This window comes from Pomacea canaliculata, linkage group LG3 (assembly GCF_003073045.1).
Source record: "Pomacea canaliculata isolate SZHN2017 linkage group LG3, ASM307304v1, whole genome shotgun sequence".
NCBI classification, from domain to species: domain Eukaryota; kingdom Metazoa; phylum Mollusca; class Gastropoda; order Architaenioglossa; family Ampullariidae; genus Pomacea; species Pomacea canaliculata.
Genome location: NC_037592.1, coordinates 24,992,392 through 25,016,207, shown reverse-complemented (window position 1 = coordinate 25,016,207; position 23,816 = coordinate 24,992,392). Strand labels below are relative to the sequence as shown.

At 37.5% G+C, this 23,816-nt stretch overlaps 1 protein-coding gene across 2 annotated transcripts; it reads right to left on the bottom strand.

Moving 5' to 3' along the window:
- Positions 1 to 218: 218 nt before the first annotated feature.
- Positions 219 to 22,150, bottom strand: LOC112559316 (piRNA biogenesis protein EXD1-like). 2 transcript variants are annotated; one of them, XM_025230447.1, is made up of 13 exons: positions 22,086 to 22,150; positions 14,225 to 14,413; positions 13,802 to 13,870; positions 12,288 to 12,360; positions 6,717 to 6,814; positions 6,041 to 6,147; positions 5,656 to 5,742; positions 4,994 to 5,098; positions 4,560 to 4,640; positions 3,965 to 4,108; positions 3,307 to 3,498; positions 2,759 to 2,966; positions 219 to 2,322 (listed from the first exon to the last, which is right to left on the bottom strand). In XM_025230447.1, the coding sequence occupies exons 2-13, from the start codon at positions 14,343 to 14,345 to the stop codon at positions 1,550 to 1,552; spliced, it is 2,058 nt and encodes a 685-aa protein (XP_025086232.1). In that variant the 5' UTR covers positions 14,346 to 14,413; positions 22,086 to 22,150; the 3' UTR covers positions 219 to 1,549. The 2 variants fall into 2 exon arrangements, with proteins under 2 accessions (XP_025086232.1, XP_025086233.1); XM_025230448.1 differs by having other exon boundaries at positions 6,041 to 6,144.
- Between the last annotated feature and the right edge of the window lie 1,666 nt (positions 22,151 to 23,816).

Sequence of the window (23,816 nt, the reverse complement as noted above, 5' to 3'; positions counted from 1 at the left end):
CTTTCAATGAAATATATAGCAACATCCTTTCCCCATAAAATATAATTATAATACTTTTAACAGGTTTATGTTAGTGCTTCAAATGTTTCATAATCTCATTACTCAACATGGTCATAAATGCTCGAGATCTAACGCTAGTAAAACCATTCATTAAAAGCTTCAAAAAACTTTCAGTCCCCTTTTGTCAGTGGCCAAAAATGTAAAGACACACACAATAGTGGTTTTGAACTAACAGATCATAGCTCTTTATTTCAAGCATAACATCATCCAAAGATAAAATTCAATGTATGTTCTCTTAAGAGAGATTTTTTTCTGCTTCTAAATGTATCAGTTCCTTAACAGAACAGTAGTTATCTAGAACAAAATTTTTGAAAATAGCTGCAAATCCAGCTTGAGGGTTAGCAGCAAATAATCCAGACTTAACTGTAATTGGCATTTAAATATGCAAGGATCAATGTAACAGAATGAAGTGTTTAAAATTTAATTGGCTACATTAGCTGATCACTAGAGTTAAAAAAAAAACACACAAAATTTGAGACTTTTATACAATTTCTATTTGTGACATTATAATTATCATCTGAGAAGCATGTAACTTTCCATTTAAAAATGATGAAATTTTTGTCAACATTGTGAACAGATACATCAACATTCTCTAAAACTGTCAATCTTTAAACCTCAGCAACTCAAGAAATAAACTGATAATCCTAAAAAGGTTTTTTTTTAATTATTTTTACAACTAAAATATTTTACTGGAAACAACACTATCTTAACCCTAAAATAAAAAATTTTTAATGCTTTTATCTTCAATACCACTAAAATAAAAAAAAAATTTAAAAACATTTTTGGACAATTCAGCAATTTTTGTCACAATGTCTTTTCCTGCCTATAGTGCCATCCATAATAACCTGAAATTCTGCTATGTACAGGCAGTGCTCGACTTACCATGTTGATCTGTTCCTATGTCACATCGTAAACCAAATTTCGCTGTAAGTCGGAACATACGTACATACTGTATGTAAATAACATATTGTAAGCACTTATCCTATCCTAACACCTATCCTAACATGGTAATTATCAAAATTATCAAAAAACAGATAAAATATGTTCAATAATGAAATAAAACACGAAGTTTGCGTTACAACGTTAAACTACTTAAGTCGAAACAAGGTTTTATACAAGTAAATGAGAGATGTGTCGTAACAATGAAACATCGTAACTTGGGTCTGACTTAACCCGAGGACTGCCTGTATTTTGTAGGTTCAATGTGTTCTTCACCAAGCTTAAGTTTTGTTTCACCTCTGAACGTATGTTCAAGAGGATTTGTAAGAGAATGATCTAAAACCAGTCCCTCACTGCACTATTATAGCCTTGTCTCCCCACAGGAGACATGCCCTTAAAGCCATTCACCTCTGAAACCATAGAATCTGCTTTCTGGGCTTCAGATGAAAGTCTTCCTACCGAGGGTCTGTGCCAAGGTCTTGTTCCACTCCCAAGTTCTGGATCCCCTTTAGCTGTAGGAAGAATTTCAACCAGAGATGTTGGTGGATAGTCACTTGTATCTTTCAACATCTGTGGTCATATCGTGAAAGATCGCAGTGTTGAATCCTCCCTCAGGGACTAGATCATCACCCAACATGTAGTTTGTAAGTTGATGACCAATCACACCACTAGTTCTACTCTTCTGCTCAAGTTTTACCTGTGATGGAATAGCATCAAAGCTATCTTCCTCACACTCTGCATCACTCCTTTCTAAACATTCTCCTTCAGAATCATCACTACTCATTTTCTGAAGATCTTCTTTTACAGGATAATGCTTGTACCGAGATGATCTCTCATGCAAGAAACCTTCTGGCTTCATGACAATATTCACTGTCTGTATTTTTTCATCCCTGCATAAATTGCCAGCACGCGACCTCATGTAATTTTTAATAATTTCGAGACCTTTAGATTTTGCTTGTTTTTCTGCTTGCTCCTCAGGAATCATTTCCTGCAAAGTTGTCTTGGCATTTGTACCTCCACAAATAATTGCACTGTGGGTACAAACTTCTTTTTGTTTATTTGAATCAGTCATACCATTATACCTGTCTCTGCAGTTACTGTGTGTACCATTAGAGTCACTCTTCCTACTGCCTCTGTCTTCATTGTCGCTGTTTAACTGCATCACAACATCCTTTGTTAGCACTGTGTTGTCATGCACCTGCCTTGGACTTGACAATTCAGATCTGTTTCTTTTATGGGAAGTGGAGGAGTCACCTTTTGGCCCTTGGAACGTGCAGGAAGACTGATTGTGTGCAGATGTTGAAAGCAGACCATGATCTGCATCTGTAAAAATCATAATAAAAATATGAGAAGACACTTTTCTGCACCTGCTTTAAAACTACTACTTTAAAAACTGTCAACTTACATGAAAGCAATAACAGAACAGCATTAAGGCACAGAATGAAAGTAGGAACATAATCTGTAAGAACAAAATTATTGTCTTCCTTCATTCTGAAACAGGATGTGATTGTGAACGTGTTCAACACAAGTTACAGCAAACAACCAACTCTATGATAAATGACCTGGAAATCTTGAATTCTTTAGCTCCAACATGCCTGCCACACTATGGGTACATTAACCATACAGCAACTATTTTTCACTGATATTCACAGACTTTGCAGATAAGATGTTGTGTGCATCCACAGATACGATGAGAGAAATTCAAGGAGACAAGGACACAAATACATAAAATTTCTGACTTTTAAACAGAGGTACTGACCTTCGGCTTTGTGCCACACAGAATCGTGGGAACCTCTAACTAATGGATGAATCACTCCCACGCAGTTTTCTTGAAAGCCATTTGCATCTTTGTAATTAGATAATATATTGCCTTTGCGGTTTTTAGGGCTTTTTCTTGACCATCTCCCATTCATGTCTTTGAGATCTGACAGGTGGCTAAATTGTGCAGGAAGCCTGTGTCTTGCTTGCTGTAAAAATAAAGTACAAATGATCAAACACAAAATGTTGCAAGGCAACCAAAGTCACTAGAATTCCAAGTTACTCTAAGCAGTAGTTTCAAACTGGCAATGCAGCGTGTAGAACAGATAAAGATGTGCAAGTGAAGATCAAGTTTTGAAATGTCATCTTCATCTCCTATACTGTTTACAAGACAGACTAACCTGGATTGTTTTGTTTTTTTTTGTATTCCTTTTAATGGGGAAATTGCAGAATCATTCGACGAAGCCCATCTTTGAAAGAAAAAAGCTATTGGCTGCATATAAAAATGACACACAACATAAGACAGTCTTCACTGTGAACTAACCATACCTGCAAAATTCTGGCTTCTGATTCACTGGCATCTCTGACATTGCCCAGAAAAACCTCCACACCAATGATGAATTCAGTCATCATTTCTTCCATCAGCACAAGACGCAGAGTCAACAAGTGACAAACATGCTTTTTTGCGGCATCGCTCACATTGGCAGGTACAGGACGAAGCATCCAAACTTTCTCGTCTTCCTAAAGGCCATCAACATACAAGTATATCGTTAGCATATTTAACATAACCTGTGACAAAATTCTTGGGAAAGGTGAAGTGGCTTGCCAAACTTATTCTGGGCATACCAAATATACAAAAAGACATTGTACTAAAAACAAACAAAAAAAAATGACAATTTTAACTATATATGACCAAAGCATGCGATCTAATGACAATAGATATAAACAACACAAAACTTTTACAAGCTACCAGACAGGACCATGTCAGCTAAAATAATTTCATCAATTAAATGTTGGGCACAAAATGTATCTTACAAGCAAGTGAGAAAGACAAATAGCCTGAAGCATCACAGAATGGTTTATAGCAAATGAATTGAGTCAACAATGTCAGAGAAAAGGAAACAGCATAAAATGTAGGTATAGTTGATTTTCTTTTTTTTTTCTCGCCTATCAACAAAAAATAAGCCCATCAAAGGTGTCAAATTACCTCCTGGCAATGCCTGCGCACAAGCATGATATGGATGTCAGCCTTCTTTAGTTTCAGATAATAAAGAAGGCACTGGCCCAGACTCTCCACATAGCGTGGAAAATCTCCTCCATTCTGCAGTCTGTACACGAAGGCACTGGCTACCTGTAATATACTTAAACTCCTTAGATTATTTATTAACAGCTGAGACAAAAACAATAAACAAAAGGAAACAATCTGGTACATCTATACTTTTATTTAACTAAGTAAAAATCAATAATTAAACAGACAATAAAGAATAAGGCCAAGGAGAAAAACTGTAAAATCACAAGAGGAAAACATTTTTAAAATAAAAATTAAACGTGAGCAATTATTTTATAACTGGATGGATACCTTTATCCATGTGTGATTAAGGTTTATACCCACTGTGCAAATATGTACAAGAAATGCCTGTATCACACTATCTAAAATAGATTAAGTCTAAGAAAAACAATGAATTGAGAAATTCATTCAAATACTTTTCTAAACTGTTAACCTTTCGCCAGACTGAAAGAGTAACATGGCAATCATCTAACACTGAATTAGGCATGTGCCTTATAACACCACATATTCTCACCTGTGTATCAAATACATTGTTAAGCTTAATGTTGTACTGATGATAAAGCAGATCTGATGGAAGTCTGCAGTCATGAATAACCTAAAACAAATTAAAGACCCACTCTCATTCAAAATAGACAGTAAATAGAAAGCAAAAAAAAAAAAAAAATAGTTTCCATGCAATTAAATGACACTTTTATGTCATAGAAATAAGTTATTACTAACAAACAGAATGAAAGAAAGCAAGCTTTACATACTTTTTTATATCTACAAACAAGGGATTTAAATAAATGACATGATTCTACTCATATACAAAACTCCAAAAGACTGCCAAAAATTTTTATATATTTCTAATACAATAAGACAGTAATGCAGCCTAAAATAGCAGCTACTCTATGCAGGGTAAAAAAGTAAACTGCAAAACAACCCAGAAAATTAAAATGTAATTTTTACCTTTAAAACCAAAGATGACTCCAACAAGTCTCCAATTCCAGCACTTATAGCCTCCTTACCCATGCTCAGAATGTCAAAAAACACAATTTCATCTCTGGAAGCCATCTGTGACAATGAACAAATATTTTATGAGCTTTGTTTCTACATATACTTTATCTAGTTTCTTATGTTTTTCTCTAGCTGGGTGAGAATTAAGAATACACAGATGCATTTTCTCCAAGCTGTCCCATTCATGTATGGATGTGTATCCATGTGAGCAGGTGCAAGTGGATGAAAATCAAAATAGGTTCCACATAAGACTTGCTCAGCATCTAAAATCTATTTCTCTTTTTCATCTGTGCATTTCAGAAATGACATGAGAACAGTCATATACCAGAAGAGAGATAGATCAGAAATTTGATGTGAGCATTCACTGTTTACCTTCTTCAAGCTCTCATATTGTTACATCGACATATTACTTGTCCCTTGGTTTTACATTTTAATAGTACAAGGCTGTGCCCATAGGCACAGACTGCCTTCTATTCCCTGTTAAATAAATAAACAGTAACCAGGTTTACAGCAGCATAATGGCAACTTTTCATATCCCTGTAAATACACATAAATTAACATCTACCTACATCCAAATGCATACCTGCACCCACACACATTCAAACTCAATTTACCAAAAGCCAGCAGAGCTTTCCAGAACGACCCATGGAAACACCCTCAAAGCTCACTGCAATTACAGCTTGCTTGGATAAGTAGTCAACCTATACAGAGAGAAAAACCACTTTCATGCATATTTCTTCACATCATATCTCTAGCCTATGACCTATCCTGATTAAAAGAACAGATGATAAATGTAGATCAAAGAAGAAAAAACATTTCATTGCATACAAAAACTCAACATTATACAAACTTTAGCTTTTCTTTCCTTGTGATATGTGTTGATCACAAACAGCATCACAACTCTGGATTCATTTGTTTTTAATGTCTACAAATATACAGTCCCACAAAAATGTTGCATAATTCACAGTGCATGAAGGAGGAAAGCAGTGGATTACTTACAGTGTCTTTGAACAGCTGACTATGGCAGTCGTCTACCAGAGTACAGTTTTCAGGCAGCTGGCATTCTCTGCTGGCTCCTCCAGACTTTTTGTCCTCCTCTATTTCTGCTGATTAAAAGTTTAGCAATAGTAATCTTTAGAGATAAGTGTTACTGTTATTATTGTATTATTGAGTTTAATTGTTTAATTATAAGGAACTGACCCTAAATGATTCATAAAAAAACTTATCAAGGGTCTTAATTCATATATTTTTGTTAGTTATACTTCTATACAACAAATTCATAAACCCGCTGCTTATTAGAAATGGAGATTTAAACAGGCAAGAAAATCACTTGTATTTAATTTCTCAAGATTTGCATTTTTGATTGCAACTTCATGTTCAAGGAATTAATAAATGTTATAAATAGAAGCCTTTTGAGCATGATATGCATCACAAATCGGATAGGTCTTTGAACTTTTCCTCTTTATATTTAATTTTAGGGATGCTTCAACTTGTAGTAAGCTTGTTCACCTGGACTTCATTTGAAAGTGAACACTCAGAGTCAAAATCAGCTCCAGTGAATAGCTGATTAATTTGACATTGGCTTGGGGCAGAAATGTCAGCTAGTTTTTTTTTGTTTACATCAAGCCTTAAAAACACATGCAAAAGAATTCTAGGGTAACGAAGCAAGACCAACCTTTCTGGCACTGTGCTTGCAACAGGAGTTCTCTTGGATGCAGAAACCCCAAGTTCTTCAGGTGTTTTGGCTGGCCTTTGCAGCCACTGATGATTGACCTACAAAACATGGCACAACAAAAAATTTAATTATTTATTAACCCTTTAGCTAAAAACTTATATTCTTAAGGAAAGGACAGAAAACAGGATAGCATGTTCGTTCCTCACATTTTCCTAAAGTAAATAAGACATTTTTCTTTTATTTTTGGGAGGTTTAACTTTATTTCAATTGCAGTTTACTAACAGATCTCTATTTGACGATAGCCATAGGAAAAATGTAAGACCACTTGTATGTATACCTCTCTTCTTAACACAGTGCCATATTTCACAAACATACAAAGGCAAACACAGCAGACCCAGTCTGTAATAACACAACGAAAATATGACAGACATCTTTGTTTACTGGAATCAGGGTTCCCAGGGATCAGGGATGGTGCCAAAAAAGGACCTTAAAAGGACCTTTCATGCATTCGAAAGGACCTAAGTGACAGTCATCAATGCTTAAGTTTTTCTCTGTGTGGTCGGAAAGATGTATTATTTATGAATCTGTGGTCTTCTCTATGTTCTCAAATACATGTATTTCTAGTAATAAATAATCAAGAGTTAATTTTGATGCCTGTCTGCCATATTTAGATTAGATAACTTAAAAAGTGTCCTTAGCGCGCTGATAACATACACCGTTAATGTTCCAAGTTTTCTAGAATCTAAGTAATAATAATTGCAAAACCTGAAAGCCATTCTTTGTGTAATACAAAAGTCAGTTCACGTTCTCTCTCTCGCACACACACTCTAATGGGAAGAGAGAGATAGAAATAGAGCTATGCACAGTAGTACTAGAAGATCAAAGTTCAAGAAAGAGTAAGTTTCTAAAGACTTTTGAAAAAAGAGCGTTTTTGCGAATACGGAAGGGCAACTAGTGTTGTACAGATGTGTAGACCAAACATTTTCTTGTGACTACAAGGAATGCAAGGATTGGAGGATCAGATGAGAATGAAAAGAGTTGTTCCTAATGCTAACCAAAGATGAATGAGTCGAAACTGTCAAGCATTACAGCCATTTATTTTTAACCTGAGATATTATTTAAGCATTCTTATTACACATACATGTAACACATGCAAACATATACATAAACAGCATGATATACTAATACACATAAGATTAAGATTACAAAATGACAAAGCAATCCATCTACTATAAGCAAAAGTTTCATTGATGAAATTCAATTCTTTGTCACCCTACAGCTTACCAATACTAACAATACAATTTCTTTACACAACCTAATTTCCTCTAAATAGTTCTGTTTTTTAACATGTTCCATAGCATACATGTACAGAATTGTGCAGGCTTATTTAAACTGAAATAAACATTAATTCTGAATGTCACAATTCAACACCTTTTAATTCTTCCTGTAATCTATCAATGTCTGACTGAATCTTTGTTATCTCCTCTTCTTGTCTTTGGCTAACAAACGCATGTTGTTAGATCTTTCAATAAGTGAAAAACTTTTTGCTCTTCAGCCTGGAAACTATGTCTGTCAGCCAGTTCCAGCAGTGTCGTTCTTCGGCACTGGTGGTCTTTAGCCTTTTTGTGAGTATTACCAGCTCATCTCCTAATCTCTTTCTGTGGACCTGCTTTTCTTCTGTTCCTTCTGCTGCTTCTGCTCAGAGAGGTAACGTTCATACCTGCCATAGGCACTAGAAGCGGATATCATCAGTGGTTTGGAGATCTCAACATTTTCCACCCCTCCCACACTGTGAATATGATCAAGAATTACTCTGCGTGCTTTTAGTGCAGTCTGACTAAGATTGTCAGCTACTGTTTCTTTGTTGAATGAAAAATCCTCTTTCCACTGTAGCTTGACCATGAGAGAGTAGGAGTAACTTCTGACAACAGACCACAACACCTGAAACTCTGCTTTTCCAGCAAGGGCATCATAAAACCAACTATCCAGTCTTTGTGTCATAGGGTCAAAAGCCTTACTACCACACTCACCTGCAGAACTGTCAAGAAAATTACGGAACTCTGACAATACCTTGTCACAAGTCACATCATCAAACCTTTTCACACCTTGGCAATACAACAAAAACCTTTTTCATTTTTTGTATTGATTTGTCTTTTCCCCATGGTCTTTGGTTTAAGAAAGTTATGTTTCTCACTAGGGTGTACTTCAGTGGAGATTTATCCTGCAATTTTAGAACAATGCTTTCAAAAAATCTCTGCATTCAGCTCTGAAGGCCATGAGAGTTCCATCGTTTACTGATGACTGTTTCTTAGCTACAGCCAGTAGTCTATCAACCCTGAAGCCAAGTTCGATCATGCTCAGATTGACATGGTTAGAACTGTTGCATATATCAACCTGCACAAGTTGGAGGGCAGTTTCACATTTATTAAGTACATTTGACTTGATAATTTTGTGCATCAGATTTTTCATAATGTCATGTAAGTCTAAACAAAGGAAAGGAAGAAGAGCTGATCAGCTTGGTATTTTCTCAAAAAAGGTTCAAGTATACTGGCAATTAAACTAAAGAAAGCCAGACGACATGAAAGCAAAGGGTAGATAAGACTCCAGCTTTTACAATATCAAAAGATTTGTTCTTTGCAATGTTATTTTTTTCTCCATTGCAGCTTTGACAAATTTTTCCAAGTATGAAGCATAACAATTGCTTTTTCAGCAACAGAATTGTTTTCAAGCCATCGGTGAGCACAGAACTTGGCTGGAAAAGATGTGGAACCAGTTACTTTTATATAATCTTCTCTTCTGGCTGGGCTGTCTCTGAACAAGATATAAGCAGATGTAAGAAATGACTCAAGCTCCCATTGAGAAGCCTCGCACCCACGCCTAAATGCATTGTGCATAACATGGAGTCCACAGCTGCCCACATTTAACAAACCAACATTGTGATTGGTAATCATGTCGTTATTAATTTTCTCAAGAAGTTTAGGTTTACAGAAGGTCCATCCATAGAAATTTGAAGTAAATTAGCTTGCTTGAAGTTTGATTCGCTAATTACCTTACTGAACTTTTGTTGAAGGTCTATGGCCGCGGAATGACCCAAAAATTCCGAGGTCAGGTAATGAGTCCTTACAGCATTGTCACTCCAGTAACGAACATGGAAATCCAGCTGTTTAGTTTGAGTCTTATGGTTAGAAGATTCATCAAACAAAAGAACATACTCAGGCGACGAATTTACACAGTCCAGAAGCAATTTCGAAAAGTGAGGAGCAAGCCCAAATGAAGTTAGATAACTGGCTTTTGTTTGACCGCACTTAAATTCTGCAGCTACTTGGCTGTCTGGGAACATAAGTCGAAACAGTTCAGCAGACTTTTCAGCAGATCTGAAACTGTAGTGTGATTCCACAATCTTGAGAGTCCACAGATCTCTGCCTTCAATCGTTCATTGCTCATCACGAAACCTATTCAAAGAAAACATTTAAGTTACCATTATGTCTGTAAACATTATGTTCTGTCTGAATAAAAGACAGGTTTCAAAAAGCAATAATTAATGACATGATAATATAAATAATACTAAACTAAGTTAAAGTATAAAGATGGCAGCATAGTTGAAAATGAAAGTTATTTTCAGCTAACTGATTTAGCTTTAATGTTAAATTGTTTGATTTTAAAAATCCAAAAAATAATGTATTTGCTGGTAAAATAGGATAATAAGCATACATTATAATTATACTTTCTTTTTAATCTTTCCTGATCAGATGCCAAAAATTCAGATCAATTTTCTGCAGCAAAGCTGTAGTAAGATTCGTGATTGTATAAAAACTCTATTTGTAGTTCGAATCATGAGAAAATGAAAATCTCAACTTTTTAATTTAAATAATTCTTTGCTATTTACTGATCTTTAAGCTATTGGCTTCACCGTAAATTAGACGATAGGCTTAATAAAGAGTGGAAAAAAACCGCAAAATGTTATGCACGCTTTAATTTAATGTGTTTTTCTAAGTACCCACATCGTTAACTAAATGAATCGCTAAAGATAAATAATTGTCAACTTACTGGACACACTTGCAGAGCTGGTCGGTGCCGTCTGATTTTGAGCGGGCTGTGGATGTTCTCGATGACGAAAGTAATCAGTTACACAAAAGCGCGCATCTTTCAGAAATACTTTTATTTGCCTTTGGTGTCTTTCGTAACCATGTGCTGTTTCAGAACACTTTCGCCCATTGATGAAAGATTCAGAGATATTTGCAGGCAGCACATCGTGCCAAATGTTTATTGCTCGAGTCTTTTATTAACCAATCTTTATACTTGTCTTCCTTTAGCCACTTCTCCTGAAAAGAGCACTTCCCCGGCATCTTTCAAATTGTTAAGCAGACAAAGAAATGTGGTCGACACGACGAGAGTGAACTCGCGAAAGGCCGAAACGGACGTTCCCGCCGCGAGCGAGACTGGTAGTCATGTGATTAAAATAGCAATGCAGCGAAAAAAATCGTCGGTATTTTGCGCCAAAGTCTACTCCGGAAATAAATTTGTTGTAATATTTTATCGATAAAAGGACTTAAAAGGGTCACAGAGAAAATGTAAGGACCTGTGTGAGAATTTGAAAGGACCGCATGGCAAATAAAAGGACTTAAAAGGCCTTTTGGCGAAAATTCAATATAAAAGGACTTAAAAGGACCTTGCAAGGACCTGGGAACCCTGTGGAATGAAAACACAAGTGTAGGAGACTTAAGCAATGGTTGGCATACACATTATTATAGACCTAAGGGAATATAAGATGGATGATGGTGTCATAATCGACTATTTTGCACTTTCAGCTACAACACCATCCACATCCACCATGAAAACTACAACACTACCCACTATATCTGTTCAACATTAATTCACACTGAGCATTAAAAACATTTTAGGGTCTTTAGCTGCACCGAGGGCCCTCAGATACTTCTTCACTGGAGTTCAAATTATACTAATTTGAGCAGGCTATCATGTACCCTTGCAGAGCTGTGCTGGAGTAGTCACTATATCAATAGCAACTTTATACTCGTAGCAGAAATTTTATTTAAACTAATCTAGTAAAGTTACTCTTCACAACCTATTCTTCAAGAGGCAAGAAAGCTTAGTGCTTCCTTTTGAATACACTGTGTAGTACAGGCTGGTTAAGGTGCCAGCACTGTTTTGGTCTAACGTGTGTTTAATTCAATAGTCATTTACCTATGGCATGTTAGCTCTTTACTGGATATAAAAGGGGAGCCAGTTAGGCTTTTCAGGTCTGCAGTTCTAAAACCCTAGAAAGCCATTCTTTGAGTAGGTCCAAATAAAAGCTATTCCAGCCAGTGCATCTGGTAATAAAGAAACCTCCCATTCACCAGGGACTACACCAAAATCAGATCGAAGTCCCAAAACTCATAATGGTTAGACACTTGATTGGCTTTACTGATCAGGCCATAAAACATTCTGATAGTGCTCACAATAAGCATTGATGAAACTCTGCTAAAACAAAGTTCTATATAAATGAGCAATTTCTGAACTGCCAACAAATTTTATGTATATATTTTTAATGTTAAGCACACATAAACTTACTTCGTGTCTTTTTTGTCCTTTGCATTGTTTGCTTGCTGAATCAAGTTCTTTTTTTTTTCTTCGTGCACTTCCACTGACAAGAAGAAACAAAGAAATACAATTTCATTAAGGTAAAATGTAATTACAGTCTTATTATAAAAGTGAAGCAATTTTTGGATCAAAGTATGACTCTGAGGGGCCTGCACGGTTCACTCATTCCCTCTCAAAAACGATGTCCCAGCTTCATCTACATGTGGCTCAAATCTTGAGAATGTTTGGCAGCATATATCTGTGTGAGCAACTTTTCTCTGTGATGAAGATCAACAAAATTACGTCCTGTTACGGACGACGGGGGCAGTCACTTTCCCTGACCGGTCGGGCTGCAGTCCTCCGTGATGGTGTCAATCGCCGCCACTTCGATGCTCTGCGCCGCCTTCTACCTCGCCTGCTTAAATTCTGGAGCTTCGCGGCTTATTCGTCGACCACCTCATCACGTTGCTGTGGCACTGATTCTTTCCGTTCGCCGTACGCCTCCACTAGGACACCCAAGATCTTTCTCGCGTATCTCTTGCGTCATGCGGAAGCATCAACACTCGACGTCTGGCAGGTCCCTCCAGCGAGCTCAAGATGTAACCACGAGCCGCATTCTGACACATCGGGTTTATGGCGAGAGCTAACTCGACCTCTGTTTCAATCTCGTCGACACTCGTTGGTCCACCGGCAAACTACTGAAAGCGGACTAACTAGTATGCTCGTAGAGCCTCTGCCCACCCAACGGATAGCATCATGGTCCTCTCTATGTACTAATCTTCTGTCGTGGGCTTCTGCCCGTGATGAACAAATGTTTCTTTTTGTTCAGCAGTGCTTTTAGGCCCTTGGTCACCCAAGGTTTGTTGTTAGGATAAACATACACTGCCTTGATGGACTGGTGCAATCAACACTATTTTACTCCTCACTTTTACTTCTAACTGTTTGTTAAATGTCTGTATGGGTATGTGAGCAAAGACAAATTTCTGTCCTCCTGGGCAGACAATAAAGTCTGTTTTGATTTTTGATTTTGATTGATTTTGATTAAATTACACTTGCAATCCATCCTGAGAATCTCCACAACAAAGAAACTTACTCCAAACATAAACAAATTTGTTGCCAAGATGTCAAAAGTCCACTCCTACAAAGTAAATTAAGAACAAAAACTGATAAGCCTTGGTTTGTTATTACTTTAACTTTGTTTTAATGAATGATTTTGTTTAAATAAAATTAATAACAAAAAGTTTAGTTTTCTACTGCTCAATAAAACGTTATCGGATTTAAGTAATGTTTGACCCACAATCTTGTATGATGCAAGATTTGGCCCCATGTGTGATTGAGTCATCCCTGGGATGAATGGACCTATGTGGGACAAATTGACTTTTGTTGTGGGGCGAAATGACCTATGACCTTGCAAAACATTATCAAAATTATTCACGTTGATATAAAACTAATATAGGTCAAATAACCCCACTGTGATCCACAAAATATAACCTTAACATACTTACATTCCAAAATATCTTGACGATAAAAATTTTGAAGTCCTTGAATGAACTCGCCACTTACGATGTCTGTAACTGCACATAAAAATTTATATTTATGACAGTTTCCTTTTTAAAAAAAAATTATTTAAAAACTGCCGTGAAACTTTGACGCTCACCTGTGACCCTGAAAGGTATTCTTTTTGTTTTGAATAGCGATATTTAAAATCGTTTCATGGTCATGCGGTAAAGCGTTTTGAGCCCGCCTTCAATGGTGGGGAAAGCGCTATATAAATCAACGTTATATTATCATTCTACCAAATAATTCTAAAACATTTGAATACAGCACGTGATTCGCAATATGGTCTTAATTGCTAGCACGGCATAACGCAAGCAAATAATAACAAAATAGATGTGATGAAAACAAAGTCATTATAAAGCCTTTCTTACCTCCACGAAGTGTAATCTTATGATTTTGTTTGTCCAGAGATTGTATAAATCCACTCACAATCAAATTATCGGTGGTTTTTAAAGTTACTTTATGGCCCACTAGGTTTAGCATCGAATCCATGTCGCCGAATGCTCCAAGTTTGAAATGTAGAGTAGTTGGCGAGCACTTTTCCGGTTATGTATGCGACCCTATGACAGCATGACGTAAAAAAAAGTCCAAAGTCATTGGACAAACATTTTCAAAGACATTATAGATTTAGTGGTCTAACATTAGCCTAGAAATTAGTTTGTAGACCTTTAAATATATATAAATACATATTTAGATATAAGCATGTATTTGCGTACTTTGCGACATAGTAACGCAAAATAAGCAAACGGTTGTTGACATAGTTCCGCTGAGATCGAAAGTCGGAAGAGCTATCGTTCTTGTCAGCATATAATGTTGGATTTTATTTCGTGTGTGCTCGTGTACAAGTTTATGCTTATGAGGTTACTGTGTTACAATTGACAGTATGCAATTTGTGTGTGCACCAATTCTTGTGATTCTACATTCGACCTCATTCGATTGCCTTACACATCTTAATGAAATAAAGCTTGTGAAATCCCAAGCATCAGTCAATTATACGAGATGACAGAAGACGCTGTCTGATCCGAAATTATAAAACACACCGAAAAGAACATGTTTTTAAAATAAAAGGATTTTTTCTTGTCTCTAAGATCTCCAAAAACAAACACAAAGAATTACAGGGAAGAACTGCACATGGTAGCACATCCCAGATTAAAAAAAAAACAAAACAAAACTAGAATTTCAGCTTAAAATTCTTCTTGGAAACCCATTTTCTACTTTCTGGAACCACAAAGAGAAATAGGCTAATTGTTCTAGGGCTTTAGAACCCATTACACATAACTGAATTAATAATTATAAAAGAAGTGTGACATTAAAAACATAATTTTTAATTGGCGATCAATAACATGCTGATACAAAACACTTTCAGCCACTGGTTACTGAAATACACAAGTAATGGAAGTTAAACATTGTGTACAATAATACACTTAACAAAACACTTTGTAGAACTGAATTGTGTTAATGCATGACAGAATGACTGCTTGTCATAATGGATAGAGACTTTAGGAGAATCAAAGATGGAATTGTTGTACCCAGTGTGATACATAGTAAACCTGTTGAAACTGTTAACATCATCATGCTCCTAGGCACTGTTTTTTGACTGCCAGCTCAAATGGACTATAAACACCAAACATATTGCTCAATGTGGCCAGCAAAGAATGTACCTTCTGCTTAAGCTGAATAGTTTTTCAATCAGCAAAGCAATCTTGGGCCATTTCTATCAGTTGTTTATTGAGAATCTTCTATCTTTTTCATTTTTATGCTGGTTCCACATTCTGTCTGTCCATAACAGGAATAGTCTGAACAATATTGTCCACATCCATTCTAAGATAATTGATATCAAGCAGAGGGATTTAGCTTCTTCCTGTGACCAACAAATAGTCAGGAAAACTTCCCTCATTTTATCAATACCTGAACATGTACTGAAAGGGGAATTTGTTTTATGCTTAGAGGCAGGCACATGAGACATCTGCTTAGAGCCCCAATTATATTGATTAATTTAATAACTGGGCTTCAAATTAATCCCTGTCTTGGGCCCTGTGGCGGGCTAAGAACAGGCCTGGTTATGCCATGCTTGTATGTAGAAGCAACATGCACTTGAAATTGTTCGTGCCTTCTGTGGTGCAGCTGCTCAATCACAGATGAATTGTCAGTGGTGTTTATATGGATGATATTGTAGGCATGCATATGAATGGTCCAGACGTAAGACTTTTTTTCCCTTTAGATTGTGTTACTTGCTCATATTTTCACCTTAGAACTTATTTTGTAACTAGAGCTTTATATATATATAGTAACTGAGCACCTCTCCCAAGTTTAAACTGCCCATTGGGACTAATAAAGTTGGTCATTGTCATTCTGAACAATTGACGAAGTCAACATCTGTTGTTTACATTTTATACTAGGTAAAATTACCAATGAATAAATATATTCTACACAATTCCTTGACACAATTTTTATGTTCATGCCTACAACTTATATTGTTTGAAAGTAAATAAAAGACAAATCAATTAAAATGCCAAATTAACTTAATTCTCCAAATTCCTTTTTAAATATGAGGTTTACAAGTGATAATAAAATAAAGAAGAGTTCATCTGCAGTAAATATTTGCCAGTTTATATATTCACCACCTTCCTAATCTATTTATGTCCACTGTCGACAGCATTTTGTGATTTTTTCAAAAACAAAGCTGGAGATGTATCTACATATATGCTACAAGGTCTATTCATCAGTCCCTACCATGTATATTTAGTGCATGCATGTCTGAAAAAGTTATCATTTTAAGAGCTATAGTGCCCAGTGGGATATTTTGGATAAATGCTGTAATTAAAAGTAAACAGATGGAATGTGAAAATATTGAAAGTATAGAGAATTTGATTACAAACTCTCCACATACAGATGTGTATTGGTGTGTGTGAGAGAGAGAGAGTCAATGAATATATTTTTATCAATATATATATCCCATCTGCTATGATGTATATGTAAGAGGAGGATAGTGAATTTTTTTTTTAAGTAAAAAAATACAAGTAAACAGCAGTCCCCACCACAAACATTACTTCAAGAGAACGTCTGGAAGGCTGAACTAAATCTGGTTTTCCTTTTGCGGCTGAAAGGTGCATGGAGTTACACATTGTTGCATCCACGTTAACAAAAAAAATAATAAAATAAAATAAAAAGATTAAACGGTGCGCGATTGCGTCCAGCTGCTCGGTCAGTGTAAGTTTGCTGATCGCAACGAAACGCAAACACCATTGACTGTCATACAGCAAAGCGTTCGGTGAGCTGGCCGTGACTAGGGTTCACCAAGGACTGAGACCACCTTTTGGGTTGTAGATCGGAGAAAGGTTTATAAAATCACTTGTACGTTAGTTTTGCAAATTGACAACGTACGTGTGATCAACATCAAGTATAATAAGTCAAGTCAGAACTAGTGGCATCTATTAACTGGACCGACTGTCTTGACATGGGCGAGCGTTGCTTAATTTTGCTCAATCGCCGTAAACCTACCAATTAAAAAAGAAAATTAAAACTCATAATTACAGTCTCTGTGTGGTATAATGAGCTAGCACACGTTTTGTAGGGTATCGTATTCGTGTCAGAATTCCTGTGAATGGTTCTAGAACTGATGCGTTACTCTGCTATAGTGTGGTGTGAGTACAAGGGTCATGCGTCGCAGATAATGCGCTGGAATATTGTTTACTAATTCAAAGGTCACTTTCAGCGACTGTCAGAGCACAGTCCACTGACGCTTCAGACAAACATTAGTTCCCTATGACCTCACTGCCACGTCCAACAAAACAAGTAAAAATCAGCGACCTTTAAACTTGAATTTGCAGAAGTACTGTTCTCTAGATTAAAATCATCGCGGACATCCATTGTGAACTATACTTGACCTTTGCAGTTACGGTTTAAATAAGGTCACGCACGTGTATTGTCCTACATTTAACGAAAAAGCTTTTAAAAAAAAGAAAAGAAAAAAATGTTCTCCAGCATAGTAGTTTTATTACTTTTGTTAGAGTACGTCAGTAAGGAGAGTAACACGTGCTTTTTTTCTCTTTCTCTCTCTCTCCGTCTCACGTGGTCCAGCGCGCATCAGTCGATTTTGTTTACGCCGAGTGGCTGGCTGGCGTGGTGTGACTCAAGCCAAAGTCGACGTGACCTTTGCATGGACGGGTTTGTGAGATGTGAATTAAGTTCTAGTGGACAAGAGTTCATTTTGTCGAGGGTCGAAAAGGGGGGTGGGGAAGTTAAAAGACTGGTTACATCTGCGGACACGCTGGTGTTGTGGTGTGACGTATGTGTGATTACTACAGCTGTCGCCATCACTATAAACTGCTCTTGGGTCATCCAGATTTTCGGGTAAGCTTCCCTATTTCAATTTCAAGTATAATTTACACACACACAAGAATGAGTATCTGAGAGCTTCAGAAATATAACATTCAAACATGTCGCGGCAAGCCGGAAGTATACTTGAAGTTGTCGTCCTTTGTTTCATCAGTTTGTCGTTCTGAAAAAAAAAAAGAGATAACGAGGGATAGTCATACGTTGAGAAAAGAGAGGCAGCGGAAGGACGGGTGATGCTGCGTCGGCAACATCGGAATAACCGTCGCAATCTGCGATCGATAGTGAAGAAGAAATGTGAGGGGTAGCAGGGATTAAAGGGAGGGGGGGGGCGAATCTTCTCCGTTGCTATGACAACATGAACATCGATAGTAGTGTACTATTTCTTTCAGCAACGCGGTGAGCGAGTGCAGGGAGCGACAGAGGCGTGTTATCACCCTTGCACTTTGTCGGGAATCTATATGACGATGTACCCACGTGTCGCGTTCCTTGTTACAAGGTTCATTACCGATGGCTCCAAATAAAAAATTTTTTAAAATCGTATTTTGACAAAGAACTCGTCGTCATTGTTATCGACGTCATTTTCACGTCAGTAACATCAACGACATTTGATAAGACACCTCGTAAAAGACGAGGGAAGATTTCCAGATCCGAGTAATCCTGTTAGTAAAGAGACATCCGATGATAAATTTAATTAAAGCAGTAGTAGGGTACACTCGCATTACATCTATTTCGCGACACTGACGCCACACAAATTAATGATATGAATAATTAAGCCTGACTCGAATGTTCAGTCCTGACGAAAAGTTTAGGTACCATTGTTTCAGCATGTAATCAGATATAACTTCTCTCGAGACAATATATTTGACTAAAGCACTACTTCACGGTTGGTGAGTCTGTTTTCGCTGACTGAATTTTAAACATTTCATTTAATAGTTCAAGGCTATACAAATACCTTGTCTTTTGTTACTAAAACTTTTAATAGCTGTATTCTAGAGGACGGAAAAGGAAAATTTTCTATTAGAATCTTATCGCGCGGCGAGCAAACAACTCCGCAGCGAACGCACGGCGATGGAATGACGTAGTACCGCGTTCTCCCGTTCGAGCGGGATTTTGCGTTGATTGCAGGTACAAAACACGTTTATGCTAGTGGATATTACATAAGCAGCTGCAAGATGCTATATAATTTGCAGAATGAATATATTTTGCCAATATTTAACGATATCTATGGGGGGAAAAACCGTGAACCATTCGATACGGTCTTTAAAGAAAAAGTCTGTGACTGCCGAGTTTAAACAGATAAGCAATGAAACAAACAGGAAGGGGGGAGGGGTAGGTACAGGAACACATGGAATGGGAATGTCTTGCTTAGGTACCACTAGCCACATCTGTGCTGTTACTGGTCTCCAGATCCATATCGCTTTAGTTTGGTCATTATGTCGGTATGAATCTTGATGAAAGTGTGTACGTGTCTAGTAGCAAGATCAGAGTACGATTCAATAATCACAATAATCACCTTAACCTAACTGGACTACTAGAACGATCATATGCATAGTCATTTGAGAGAATGGTTACTATTACCGTTAATAGAATTTTATGGAATTTTAGATATCTGGGTTTTTTTTTTCTGCCTCGCCCACTTTCACTCACACAGTCACTGATTACCAGCGTACACACAAACTCTCTCATCCTCTCACTTATCATGCACTCTTATGTTCGAATGCTCTTACACGTCATAATACCTCTTAATATCAAAGGTCACACAAAGGAGAGATCAATGTTAATGTAACTAATTCATGTTGACATTTATTTTTACACATTTTTATGTGTCGGGAACACTTTGTATCAGTCATAATTTTCTGTCGTGAGCACGAAGCAATTAAGCTATTCTTTCGATTTTGTTTTTAAATTCATGTGACGCTGTCTCTTGGACTCTGTGTGTGTGTGAGTTTCTGTGCATTCATTGCATCCTCTAAATGCTATGTCGACATAGGCCTACTGTGTTTATTTATATTTAGCGTGTGTTATGTAGAATTATAGAAAGGATAAATTAACGTTCTGATTTTCTGTCTCTGTCAAATATACAGTAAAACGTCTTTTGATTTTATACAACATATTCTTTCTTTTTACAAAATAAAATCGAGTGTTAGTCCAGAGCACGCTTGCACGTTAGTTTTTCACCAGACTGGTGTGAAGTGCTAAGTGTATGTTCAACTACACAGCTCCCTGTTTACCAAGCATGGCTAGAGCTGATTGATTGATGACCTACAAAAAAAGTACCTAGCGCTCATCACTTTCTGGGGCGGAGTGACAGCGTTGACAATAAAGGATAAGATAACAAATTCTTGATCATTGAACTTCGTGTGGTCGAGCAAGAGAGAGAGAGAGAGTGGAGGGGGGGATGCTTCTCCGGTGTTGCTAGAATGTTGTATGAGTGATTACATTTGGTCATACAGTCAGAGCGGCGGGCTTAATATTCTTTCTATACGTTCATTTATCTTAAATTTTATCTTAAATGTTTACCATGTGTCTGCACATAGACAAACACAAATTTCTGTGAACTGAATTTCAAAATATTTATGCGCTGGTCATTTCTGTCCACATCGATTCATAGATTTATTTTTCTTTGCGTTCATGACCTAAGAGGTAAAACTTCTGTTGCCACTATTATTTTCTGTGGCCTATGGATAAAGGTCACGCACGAGACGATTTATTATCAGGAGGGGAAAATCAAACTCATTTTTGAGCCGTTTTTAACCGGACAAACCAAGACGAATGTTTGAACAAGTTTAGCAGAGTTTTTCTACAAGCGTTTTATAAAGACTTTGCCAGTTTTCATCAAAAGTTTATTCGCCTTTGTCCGGTTAACAGCGGCCCTCAGGCGCACAGTAGAATTAAGCAGCTTCTTGTTTCAGTGGACCAAGAAGCAAGAGAAACATGACTAGTGTTCCTGATGATGTTTATAGGTAAGCTTGTTTAGTTGATGCGACGGTACATCGTTATGCGTTGAATCAATCCTGTTCAGTTGAAACTTATCGTAGTCCTTTGTTTTCACGGTTCAAGGCCGCTGTCCTAACCCCAAATGTGGGATCTTGTCCCAGTTGCCAATGTGTGGTTGCACACTCCCTCAACTGCTGCTTGTTTTCTCAACGCATTAACTGTCGTCGTGGATTGAGAACGATTGCGTCATGAGCTGGGGATACCTGTCGTCACAGTCCAGTGAGCTTTTTTTTTTTTCCTGTTTGTTTCCTCGCGGATTTCTTGCTGCCCACTGTTCTGTAATTTTTGTTAACATCTCTGTGCTTACACCCGAGTATGTTTGCATACCTGTCAGGTTTGGTTCCAGTTCGATTTTATTGCTAATAACTAATTTTCACGATGTCATGTGGTTTCTAAGCATCATGATTATTTTTCCGTGTACGTTTGGCTGGACAGTGTATTAGTTTTCTCAGCTATTTACTAGCTGCTAGCTTGTGCATATATATATATAAAGCTATCGACACTGTTCTGTTGTACCTGCCTAGGGCTTATAAGATTTTTTTTTCTTTAATGCATGCTTGTATCAGTGGATGGCTCGATTTGTTTCTGAGTTGTAACTTTGAAGGCTTTGTTTTTATGATAGACATTTTTATTCTTTTCATCCTCAAGAGGCTTTAGAAGAAAACAAAAAAGCAAAGAAAACAAAATCTTAATAAAATCAACTCATCACACATATATATATATACAAAGTCACAGCACGTCCACACACACTAAAGCCTTCAACTCAGTCACGCCACATTCATACCCAAAGTCACATAGGTACATTCCCCATCCCCTACGCTCATCAGTAATCGCCAGTCTCCCTTCTAACTCTCCTTTCCATCGACTCTCATTGTAATTAGACGAACGTACACTTACCTTGCATGCGTACGACGTATTACACGAACACACACACACACAAAGCACAACGTTCGATGGGCTCCCGCAGATGAGGATGAAGAGATTTGTAGGTGAATCGAATCAAAGAGGCACAAGATCAGAGGAGTCAGTTATAAAGAAGATGGCGGACGGAGACAGTTGTTTCCCCCCTCACACGGTCATTTTGAGAGCAACTGCTTTTCTTAAATATGACGTCTTTTTCTGCTTCAAGTGACGTGGAACAAATGACGCACACAAGACGTCAGACACAAGACGCCATTCGTACACGAGACAATACGAGAGCTACCACAACTCATTACACTCATCTCTAAACTCAACCACTAGGAATGATATGTAAATAACAGTCAAATCTGTTGGCCTGATCATGCTTGTCTCACACAAGTACCTATCCCCATATATTCTATAACACGCGCACACAAACAATCTATGCACGTACTCATCCCCATTATCACCACAGTCAATCTCACACTCTAACAGCCCATGGAACACACACGCCGTTGTACATGCGAACGTTCGCGAAATAATCACCTTTTATCACAGGCATCCTGCATGTTCCCATAAACAATACACGTATACACCCATCCGCTATGAGGTACAATTATGCGAACCCCCATATAAGTACTCGGGAGATAAACGGGTGGAGAAGGTGGAAGGACGTACTAGGCAGCATGACCGAGAGCCCTACATTTTAGTTGCCTTGGGTGTGCTCTGGTCTTTGCGATTCGCGATGTCGGCAGGTAGAAGAGCGAGTAATTAGATATCGACTGCGATTCTGAGGTACCCAATGATTTCTTTGCTGTCCCAACCATTACAGAGGCCTTTCGTGCTAAAGATGAGCTCTTCAGAATAAGCTTGATATTTTGAGATCACTTTAATTTGGACTATCAGTGACCATCAAAAGAAACATTTTTACCAGCGTATCGACGGTAAATTTTACACATAAATACATATAAACAGTGTTTCTCATCTCACAGAAGCTTGTGTAAAGCACGTAAAGAAAATTTGCTTGGGGAGGGAGAAAGGGTGGGAATCGGAAGTGGAAACTACTTGATGACATAAGTTAGAAGATTTCTTCGCGTAAGAAATGACTTTCAAGAGTTCTTACGCATGCGGGTGGGCAAGCACGCATATATGTTTCAGTTAACTGAAGGCATCTCATTGCACCCGGTTATGAAAGTTCAAAACGGTCACCGAGATGGAGGCGCTGGCAACAGCAGAAAGGTTAAAAGTCGCTGGTTCAAAAGGGTTAAAGGCAAAGAAGGGGTGAAGAAGAGTCTTCCTCAGGTGCGGCAATCGACATCTCGTCTAACGATGCTTTACCTCTTTGAGTCGGCGAGAGAAACAGCTTGGTGTACACCTGTGAGCGCTGCTTCTGGCATCTAATTGAGTTAACGAGAACAACACTTTTCTGTCGACCAGTTTCTAATCGGTTGTCGTCATGTCTACACGAGACACGCCTTTGACAATCCAAACCCAGCCTTTCTTTTTTTTCTTTATATAACTGTCTGATCGTTACATCAGACTGGAAACTGCGAAACATGCACGATTTCTGGACATTTTTTTTTTCGTGAGGTGGTAAAGTAAAGGTAGAAGTTGTCCTCTGAAGTTTTTTTTTAAGGTTGCTGGGAAATGAGGTGTTGAAGACCTCATTTTCTTCGGGACAAACATTATTTTGAGGGAAGCCTTACCTTTCCCATCCTTCTGTGGAGT